The 11204-nt window shown below is 45.0% G+C and overlaps 1 protein-coding gene across 2 annotated transcripts; it reads right to left on the reverse strand.

The window, feature by feature from the left end:
- Positions 1–6431: 6431 nt before the first annotated feature.
- LOC136129747 (zinc finger protein with KRAB and SCAN domains 7-like) lies at positions 6432–10659 on the reverse strand. 2 transcript variants are annotated; one of them, XM_065886064.1, is made up of 3 exons: positions 10567–10659; positions 10131–10257; positions 6432–8056 (listed from the first exon to the last, which is right to left on the reverse strand). In XM_065886064.1, the coding sequence occupies exons 1-3, from the start codon at positions 10579–10581 to the stop codon at positions 6603–6605; spliced, it is 1596 nt and encodes a 531-aa protein (XP_065742136.1). In that variant the 5' UTR covers positions 10582–10659; the 3' UTR covers positions 6432–6602. The 2 variants fall into 2 exon arrangements, with proteins under 2 accessions (XP_065742136.1, XP_065742137.1); XM_065886065.1 differs by having other exon boundaries at positions 6438–8053; positions 10567–10581.
- Positions 10660–11204: the final 545 nt, after the last annotated feature.

The following is an 11204-nucleotide window of genomic DNA, read 5'->3' on the forward strand; positions in this document are numbered from 1 at the left end:
GGCGAGAGCCTGCAGCCTGTTCAGCCTTTTCTGGAAAGACAGCTACTTCATGGAGTTGGCTGACCCCCTGGAATCCCACTCAGGCTTGATCTTGGATGTAATACTTCCTTTTAATGATAGCACTTTGCTGAGCCTGTCCTATTTTATTAGTAGCATAAGTGAGTACTCACTTGAGGATGGACAGCTCAGGTCTTAAGGTCACATACAGGGCTTTGGTGGTCAGGAGCTCTGTTTCCATTAGGGCCAAAAGCCAGCTAGGAGTTGCCATTTGAAGGGGGTGTACCTGACAGCTATCTTCAGTATTCACCAGTCCAAAACCCAAGGGGCCTATGTACCCAAGTAGCAGTCTCTTGTTGCCATAGGCTCCAATCCTCACAAGTAAATCGCCAAGATGTGGGGCTCCAGAGGGCTGGCAAGCACCATCGGTCCCAGTGGCGGGGTCCATGCCAATGCATCTTGCACAGCCTCTAGAGTCTGCTGCTGTTGGGGACCCCATCCAAGGATGTGTGTCTTGTGAGTAACCATGACATAAGGGACCAGAAGAATGCCCAGATGTGATACATGTTGCCTCTGATAGCCAAGAAGGCCTACCAGTTATGGAGGCTCTTTCTTGTTTGTGGGGGCTGCCAAGGACAGCAGTTTTCGGCTGACTTTATCAGGAATACTCCTCTGATTACTGGCCCAGGTGGCTCCCAGAAACTGCACTTTAGAGCAGGTCCCTGCATCTCATCAGTGTTGTCGGCCCTTCCTGCATGTCATAAGATCTACAACCTTATGTACAGACTGGTCAAGTTGTTTCTTGGTCAGGCCAGCAATGAGGACGTCAACACAGTGGATGAAAAGTAGTTCTGGGGATAACTGGGCTTGCTGCAGATCTAGGCCTACCACTGGCGGTGTACAGCAGGGGAACTGAGGTATTGCTATGGACTAAATTGTGTCCCTGCTAAATTAACATGTTGAAGCCCTAACCTCCAATTTGACTGCATCTGAAGTCCTAAAACGAGAAATGAAGACAGATTGCAAAAGTGTGCTTATTCTTCAAGACAAAGGAAGAATAACCCTGAAGGTGATTCAGAGATGATCAGGGTTTACCACCTCGGTTTCAAACAGACCAGACAGCTTCCACAGAAGCCATGGGGGCAGAACCACCCAGAGCCTTGGGATAGACTCCCCTGGAGCTCTGACTCCATCTGAGCTCTGGATGCTCCCCAGAGCATCCAGAAGGTGGGACCATCACCCCAGTGGTCCTGGAGGGCAGAGGACCAACCAAAAAGTTATTCTTGAGCCTTAAGATCTCATGTAACTTGCTTTGCTAAGTTTTGGACTTGCTCAGGCCCTAGCACACTTTCTTCCTTCTGATTTCTCCTTTTTGGAATTGGAATGTGTGAGATTACAATGATCTCTGCCCCCAGTTCCTGGCACAGAGCCCCCGAAACCCTTGTAATTTTCTAAGTCATAAGAACTCTAGGAGCATCTTTTGTTCTAATATTCGGTCTTTGACCCTGGTTCTTGACACAGGACTCCTGAAACCTTTGTAATTTCCTAAGTGATAGGAGTATCTTTTATTCTAATAAAGCAACTCTGGGTGAGCTCCTGGATTAGAGCTGGTCACCAGAAAGACCACGCCATGATTCAGAGCTCGGAATTTTCAGCCCCCTTCCCCCAGTCCCGTTCTCCTGATAAGAGAGAAGGGCTGGGAATGGACTTAATGCTTGACCATGCCTACACGATGAAGCCTCCATAATAATCCCAATAGAACCAGGTTCAGAGAGCTCCCCAGTGGGTGACACATCCTGACTCCACAGGGACAGAAGCTCTTGCGCTCAAGACCTTCCCAGACCTTCCCCTATGTATCTCTTCATCTGGCTATTCATATGTATCCTTTATCATATTCCTTTATAATAAACCGGTAAATGTAAGGAAACTTTTCCTGAGTTTTGTGAGCCACTCTAGCAAACTAAACCCAAAGAGGGGGCTGTTGGAACCTCTCATCTATAGCTGGTTGGTCAGTAACACAGGTGATAACTTGGGCTTGGAAATAGTATCTAAAGTTGGTGGGGGTGGGGTGGGGGGATGAGGTGTGTGTGAGTCTTATGAGACTAAGCCCTTAAGCTGTGCGATCTATTTCCACGTAGTGCCAGAATTAAATAGTAGGACACCCAGCTGGTGTTGCAGAGAATTTGTGTGGGGGAAGCCACCCACACATCTGGTGACCTCAAGTGTAAGAACTGAAACGTTCTGAGTAGTGAAGGTGACACAGGAGGGAAGAACTGCAGGTTTTTTCAACATACAGTGTTGATCCTGTAACTGTCCCAGCACTGTATTTTGTTTTTTTGTGTATTTTCTTTTTGCGGTACGCGGGCCTCTCACTGTTGTGGCCTCTCCGGTGACGGAGCACAGGCTCCGGACGCGCAGGCCCAGCGGCCATGGCCCACGGGTCCAGCCGCTCCGCAGCATGTGGGATCCTCCCGGGCTGGGGCACGAACCCCGCGTCCCTTGCATCGGCAGGCGGACTCCCAACCACTGCGCCACCAGGGAAGCCCCCAGTACTGTATTTGGGAAGCACATAACCTGTCTGGTTTCACAGGTTCACAGCCGGAGAGGAACTCTGCCTCAGGATGAATCGTAGCTCAAATCTCACCCATATCTGATTTAGATGAGAATTTGTGGACTTCAGCCTTTCCACTAGGAGTGCTGACTTAAGACTTTGGGGCTGTTGGGATGGAATTAACTTATTTTGCAAATGAGAAGGACATGAATTTGGGGAAGCCGGACTCAGAATTTATGGACCAAATGTTTGTTTCCTTGAAATTCATATATTGAAGCCCTAATCCCCAGGGTGATGGTAGGTAGAGTTGGGCCTTTGGGAAGTAACTGGGGTTAGATTAGTTTATGTGGGTAGGGCATTCATGATGGAAGTAATGTCCTTATTAGAAGAGGAAGAGACAGAGAGCTGCTCTCTTTCTTTACAATGTGAGGCTATAGCAAGAAGGTGATGGCAGCCAAGACTCAAAGGATCCTTACCAGAACCTGACCATGTTGGCAACTTGATCTTGGACTTCCCAGCCTCCAGAACTGTAAGGAATAAATGTCTGTTGTTTAAGCCACCCAGTCTATGGTATTTTGTTATAGCAACCCAAACTAAGACAGCTGCTAAAGATATGTCCCTCCCAATCCCCTTCCTCCCAAAAAGGGATCAGGCCCAGTTATTTTTATGCTTCAAAGAATAATCCCCTCATTATGCAAACTCTTCCAGGTAATAAGAGAATAAAATAAAACTTCCAAATTCATTTTGCAAAGCAAATAGAATCTAGCTCTGTACTTAAAAGTTAAAATAAAATCACCACAAAAAAATGGATTTTATTCCAGGAACACAAGGAAATTTCATTTGGAAACTTGTCAGCAAAATCGATTCTGAAAAGAATGATAAAACCATAACATTACACCAACAGATTTTTAAAAGTCTGACAGAACTTAGCATCCATTCCTAATAAAAACTTAAGTATAATAATAATTTGCTATAGGGTATACTACATGCCAAGTATTGTTTCAAGTGCATTACACTTACGAACTGATTTTATCCTCAAGGCCCTATGAGGTAGCTCCATTTTACACATGGAAGACAAAAGGAAGCAAAGCAACTTGCCCAGGATCACACACCTAAAGAAAGTGGTGGAGGCAGGATTTGAACCTAGGCTTCCAGGCACAAAATCTGTGCTCTTTACCACTATAACATATTGCTTCTTCTAAAAATGGGAATAGAAGAAAACTTCCCAAACAGAGTAGAATATTTATCACAAACAATGAGGGTGAACGCCATATAAAACTGTGAAATCCTAAAAAACCTTTCTCCTGAAAGTTAGGAACAAGACACTGAACGCCTGTTATTCACTATCCAATATTTTAAAAATATTTGTGCTCATGCACGACATAAGTGGCATACAGATTAGAATTAAGAGACCACCAATCGTTACTTATTGTATACCTAGAAAAGCTAGGAAACGAAACTGAAAAACTCTTCAAAGCAAAACTAATCTAGCAAGGTAATTGGATCCAAGTAAATTTTTTTTTAAATCATTAATTATTAAAACACTAGCAATAACCAGTAGAAATTGAGGTGTGGCTTTTAAACGTAGCCTCTTTTCCTCCAACCAAGAGCCTGAGTGCTTTTCTAGCAAGTAAGGATATTCACTGCTACTTAGCACCTAACCTGGACGGGTGGTGGCCAGCTAACAGGGTTATGAACAGTGCTGCACCCCTCCCTCCAGAGACTTAGTGTGGTACGGTATGAGCAGAACCAGAAGATAAAAAATTACAATACTCGACAGAGGGTTCTCTACTAAAGACATAACCAGTCATGTTGAAATCAGAGTAGAGGGCTGGACCCGTGTGTTCATATGGGGTTAGGCTTTCCCCTGGAATCTGGGAGCTTCCAAAGTAAAATATTTTAAAAAAGAAAGTCCTATCGGTTTAAAAAAAATGAAAATAAACACCAAAAATATAGCTTTAACAGAAATTTAAAATATTCACAAATGGCAAATTTCCAGTTCTGTCCCCGGTTCAGTAATTTTTTAGGCTCCTAATAAACACTCTAACATTTTCTGAGATGCCTCACCCAGAATCATATCTAATTCTTCTTTTCTTTTTTTTTTTTTTTTTTGCGGTACATGGGCCTCTCACTGTTGTGGCCTCTCCCGTTGCGGAGCACAGGCTCAGTGGCCATGGCTCTCGGGCCCAGCCAGGCTCCGGACGCGCAGGCTCAGCGGCCATGGCTCATGGGCCCAGCCGCTCTATGGCATGTGGAATCTTCCCGGACCGGGACACAAACCCGTGTCCCCTGCATTGGCAGGCGGACTCTCAACCACTGCACCACCGGGGAAGCCCCTAATTCTTATTTTCTTGAGACTCAACTCTCTTCCCCTTCTTCTCCACTGTCTCGGAGACATAAATCACAGCTTACAAAAATCTCTCTCCTCTAGGTTATGTGCCTGACATTGCCCCTCTAACCTCCTCCTCCTCTGCCACACTGCTGATCCTGTCATATTGCTAAGAGGAAGAGGGTAGCTACCAGGGGCAAAGATCCCCTAGCATTGAGGCCCTACTACAAGGATGGAAAGAAAAACTTGTGTCTGACACATGACTGTAGAAGAGGAAATCCCCTGAAGAGATTTTTTTGTGCCTTTGAGGTATGAAAGTTGGCCCAGAAGATAATCACAATAATTAAGCGTACACCTCTCACCTAAAAATCAGATGACAGTTGCAGGCATCTAGAACTAGTTGGTAAGGAAATCAGAATCGTGTGACTCTATTATCTTGTCACAAACTTCATTACTGTTCATTCCAATCATCCAAGAATGCTAGGAACTGAAATTGCCATGGAAGTTGAGTCTTCTTTGCAGTAAACTTTGATGCTGTTCTTGTACTTAGACGGCAGGGTGGAGAAAGCTAGCACAGAACCGGAGTCCGTGTTCATGGCAAAGTACATTATCACTGGAACATGACAGCTGCCTCCAATACCTAGATACACACATATACACACACACCTGCACACACTCAAACACAAATCCATTAACTCTCTGAGGCTGAGGTAACAGTAGTAAGACTCTAAAGGACACAAGGAGAAGATATGAATGAGGCCTTTGTATTTGATATCCTATGATACCCATCTTTAGAAATTTTAGGTCTGGTGGTGAAAGGGGAGTTCATGCCCACTTTAAGCATGGTTCAGTTGGAGAGGCGAGTTTTTAAAAGCTATTTAACAACTAGAATATGCAAAGTATTATCTATATGCTAAAAGAAATAGATACTATAACCAACCTGAAAGCCTACATGAAGTTAGTATAAAAGGACACAGAGGGGCATTAGGTTGAGAATTGACAAGGCAATTATATAACAATTGCAAATTACAGCACAGGTTAATTCAAAACACTGAGGTCAATCAACAGGTTAGGAGGAAAAAAGGAGTATTTTAAGAAGAAAGTCCTTCAGAGATGACCTAGATCTTAAAGGTTCAAGGGACACAGATTGATCAAGAAAAGCTTTTCTAGGTAGAGAACACAAGTGATGAGAGTCTAGATTAAAGTAGTTTTAAAAGGGCCACATTCAAGAGGTAGAAAGTATGACTCAGAGTCTTGGAGAATGACTTTATATAAATGGTAAAATGGAGGAGGTGGAATAGAATAAGGAAATATCTCTTTCCTTAAGAATATAATTGTGGGACAAATAATTAAGAAACAAGATAGATTTTAATTTTTTTAAAAAGTGAAAGAAGGGAATTCACTGGTGGTCCACTGGTTAGGACTCCTTGCTTTCACTGCTGAGGGCGTGGGTTTGATCCCTGGTCGGGAAAGCTCCCCCGCAAGCCGCATGGCGTGGCCAAAAAAAAAAGGTGAAAAAAAGGAACCCTACAAGCACATGAAATGTGTAGTCCTTAGTAGGGAAGGATGGTACTGTTACTCCCACTCTCCCACCTTCCTGACCACCAGAGAGCATTTAGAGAATGATCCACTTTGATTAGTGGTTCCAAGAGGAGACCAGGGTGAGCATACTTATTCTATAGAAACCTTAACTCAGAGTTCCTTGCTGTCTTAGAGAATCACGTCTTAAAAAACAGACCGAGCCAGACCTGACTGCTTTTCTCCAGTGTGAGTTCGTTGGTGGTGATTGAAAGTAGAACGTTGACTGAAGGCTTTCCCACATTCAATACATTCATAGGGTTTCTCTCCAGTATGAACTCTTTGGTGCACAGTGAGTTGTGAGCTGTCACGAAAAGCTTTCTCACAATCTTTGCATTTATATGGTTTCTCCCCAGTATGGGTTCTCTGATGTACCATAAGGCTAGAATTATGACTGAAGACCTTCCCACATTCATTACATTCATAAGGTTTCTCACCAGTGTGAATTCTCTGATGAATAATGAGGTATGAGTTTTGATTGAAGGATTTTCCACACTCATTGCATTTATAGGGCTTTTCACCCATGTGAAGTCTCTGATGTCGAATGAGACATTTACTCAGACTGAATGCCTTACCACACTCATTACATTCAAAGGGTTTTTCCCCAGTATGAATTCGCTCATGGTCAGCAAGTTGAGAGATCTGATTAAAGGCTTTCCTACACTCACTGCATTTGAATGGTTTTTCCCCAGTGTGGAGGCTCTGATGTCGAATAAGACATTTACTTCGACTGAAGGCCTTGCCACATTCATTACATTCATAAGGCTTCTCCCCAGTGTGGATTCTCTGATGGTCAATAAGATTTCTGTTAGAACAGAAAGCTTTCCCACACTCATTACACTTGTAAGGTTTCTCACCAGTGTGAAGTACCTGATGGCGGACAAGGCTTTTACTCCGACTAAAGACTGCTCCACATTCATTGCATCCATATGGTTTCTCCCCAGTATGGGTTCTCTGATGGTCAAAGAGCTTGGAACTCTCACTGAAAGCTTTTCCACATTCAATACATTTATACGGTTTCTCCCCAGTATGGAGTCTCTGGTGTTGAATGAGATGGGAGCTGTGGCGATAGGTCTTACCACAGTCACTGCATTCATAGGGCTTTTCCCCTGTGTGGATTCTGAGATGGACTATAAGCTGAGAGGTCTGCCTGAAGGTCTTGCCACACTCATTGCACTCATAGGGTTTCTCCCCAGTGTGGATTCTCTGATGCCCAATGAGGTGAGAACTCCAATTAAAAGCTTTGCCACATTCATCACATCGATAGAATTTCTGCCCCTTCAGAACTCCTTGATGTTCTGCAGGACTGGAAGACAGGTCTGGATGTCCCCCAAGTTCCTTATATTCATCACACCCATCTTTTGTGGATTTATTTTTATCTTCCTGTGTTATTTCCAAGAAATCCCTTTCCAGTCCGGCCCCTTCTTCACCTGAGGGTTGAACTTCTAGCTTCTCTAAAGCCTCTTCACAGGTATCTCCAGCTTCTGGTCCTCCTGGAATCATTCCACAGAGTACTACTGAGGTCCTATCAGATGACTTCAAAACTTTAGAAAGTTCCTGCTTTGGAGGCAACTCTGAACTCTCCATCCTGTTCTCACCTGCTGCCAAAAGAAAGAAGAAAACAACTTTCACTCATTTCTTGTCCTACTGAAGAAAGAGAATCATCAGGAGTCTATGTACTTGAAAAAACTTCACATTACACGTAAGGAATGAGGAGACACATTAAGAACAGGAGAGGGCTTCCTTGGTGACCGATGCAGGGGATGCGGGTTCATGCCCCGGTCTGGGAAGATCCCACATGCCACGGAACAGCTGGGCCCGTGGGCCATGGCCATTGAGCCTGAGTGTCCGAGGCCTGTGCTCCGCAACGGGAGAGGCCACAACAGTGAGAGGCCCGTGTACCGCAAAAATAAATAACAGGAGAGAAAATGGGAAATGGCTCAAATTTTTCTTCATGGACAGAAAAACAAAGAAGGGAAGCTGGTCAGTGGAGGAGGGCAGAAGAACAGCCCTCAGGACAGAGGGAAGCTGAGCCAGCACAGCCAGGTGAACAGGCCAGTTGAAAGGCAAGAGACCAGACTGTAAAGCATGGTGTGATCTTCCAGAAATCACTTAGATGTGATGTCTCCTTAGTAAAATGAGGAACCCTAAGGTCCTTTCCAACCATGACATTGTATGGTTCCACAGTTCTCAGCAAAGATGTTGGGGAGAGAGAGTGGTGGCAAATACCTCAAAACAAATATGAGAAACAATGTGGGCAAACCTGAGAGTAGAAAGCAAATTTATATTATGAGGATGTGATTAGGAAAAAGTGTACATAAAGAAGTGATTCTGGTATAACAGGATAGTGACAAGATTTGGAGAAGCCATGGGTAGAGAAATACTGGGGAAAAGTATTGAAGGGGAAAGCAAAGCTGTAAAATTGGGTACCCCCTAGTCCCTGGAGCACTGGACTGGTAGGTGTCAGTAGGCACTCCTATAAAAATTAATTTTTATAATTTGAAACGTAAATCAAAATACATGTTTTGTATCTTGATAATCTGGAGTCATAATGAGACTGACCAGCTGAGTATCTGCTTTTGAATTCTAGAATTTTTGAATACGAAAGTTGGGAGAAGGCAGAGCAATCACGGTCATACCTAAACACAGAAATATTGGTTCCTTTCAATCACATCTTAACCAAGGTCGCAAGCCATCATACCACCTTAGCATATGGAAAGTTAAAGATATTTGGTTCATTGATTCTAAGCTCACCCTCTCCAGAGTAGGCTACTGCCCTAGACCGGTCAACCCCAGAACCTGCCCTGACAACAGCCCCTTCCAGGAAGCAGCCCTACCCCTGTCTTTCTGAAGGGGAAGCTGAGGCAACCATGCTTTGTGCCAAGCAACCCAGCTCATCCCATGATGGACAACAGGTGACTGGAACAGGGCCAAGCACTAGACCCCAGTGTAGCTTATCTGTAGATTAGTCATCAGCCTCTGCGTGGCCTGGGCCAAAGTACTGCTCAAACAAAGATGATATTTAATGGCTGAACCATCCTTGGAGTCCCTTTTTACATAAATTCTAAACGGAAGGATGGAAAAACTAAGGAAATTACAAGAGCTCAAGCTGAAATGATGCATGGAGAGAAGGCAACCATCAGGAGTCACAGCAAGCAGAACATAGGAGGAAACAGAAAGTCTAATTAAGAAGGAGCTCGGAGGGGGAAAAAGGATTCAGAGTAAATAAAGAGAATAGGTATCAGTGGGAGGAGCAAACGGATACGCAGGGCACAGCTGTCTTACGACACTGGTGTAAAAATCCTTTCACTTCCACTGCTGAGGTTCCCAGGTCCCCACAAGGCTTCGTTTCCCGAAGTCTGGTCTAGCTGGTCAGTCTGTTCAGGGCTTCCATTCCTTTAGTCTTACTGTAAGTAACTTAGCTCATCACTTACAATAACTGAATGGCACTCTACTCCTTCCAACTACAAACTCTAATAAACTGGCCCAGCTCAGTTAATAATAAGGAGAATGTTAATAACTATTAAAGTGGGTGATGATGGAGAGGGGTTCATTATATTATTCTCTCCCTTTGTCTTTTTATATTTTCATAATAAAAAGTTAAAAAAGAAAATGAATATACCAAAGAAAGTGTAAAGAAGACAGACTCTAAGTACCGGGGAACAGAGTCATTACCCAGTGAGGCCAGGCTGCAGCAATTTTCCAGCACGATGTTCCAGTACAGGGCTCTCTGGCTGAGTGCCAGACCTTTCCACTTTTGCTGAGTATAGTCCACAGATAGGAACTCGAACACTGCAGCCTCCTGGAATGACACGTTTCTAATGCTCAGGGACATTCCCAGTCTGAGGGGCAGAGTCATTAGGGGCACTGAGAGCACAGGGTCAGGGCCCTGGTGGCAAAAGAGGTGGGGGGAGGGTGGGAAGCTGAAAGGACACATTAATAAAAGGAGAAGTCCAGGGCAAGATACAGTCAATGAACTCAGTGGATGGAAGCAGCTCCAGGGGAAGCAGTTAGGCGGGGAAGCCACAGGAGCAGACTCAGAATGGGCCAGAGGCCCGGAGATGAGCTCTAGCTATTCCTGGGCCACAGACTTGGAACTCAGGAAGCTCACCTGGGGCCTGACCATCCGGAGCACAGTTGCCGCTGCTTGGTCTCCTACGTTCCCCACTTGGGGAAGGGCAGGCACCGGGGAAGCATGCTGAGCTGAGGGAGGAAAGAAAGCTCTGAGTGGGACCAGCCCTGCTCTTGGCTCCAATGAGGTCTGTATCCCAGCAAGTGGATTCAGGAGAACCCAGGTGGCTCCACACACATGGACCCTCATCCCTGTTCCATAAAGGCATTATCCTTTGTGAGCTGTGAACTTTTCCTGGAGGCAAGAAGGTCCCCGTTCAAACCGAACTGGTGGTTCCTTCCAGCCCTCTCTCTCCCACTCTCGGAAGGAAGCTACACTTCTGACCACCTTCTGTCTCCCGTGGCTTCCCCAGCAGCAGCCTGCCTGGCCTCCCCCTCACCTCTCTGCCCCTCATTCCCTGGCTTCTCTTCCTTCACCTGCCCTCTCATCACGGACACTGTAGGCGTTCAGGTCTCAGAGGTTCTCCTTTCTGTCTCTCAGAGATCTCATTTTCTAATGCTGCTCTCACAGTTCCTTGTTCTCTCCTCCACATCTAACACAAGCTCTAATTTGCCTACTGAACATTTCACCTGGTGTTCCACAGTAGCATAAACTCAGTGTCAAAAACGCACCTTCTT

Source organism: Phocoena phocoena, chromosome 10 (assembly GCF_963924675.1).
Source record: "Phocoena phocoena chromosome 10, mPhoPho1.1, whole genome shotgun sequence".
Lineage (NCBI taxonomy): Eukaryota > Metazoa > Chordata > Mammalia > Artiodactyla > Phocoenidae > Phocoena > Phocoena phocoena.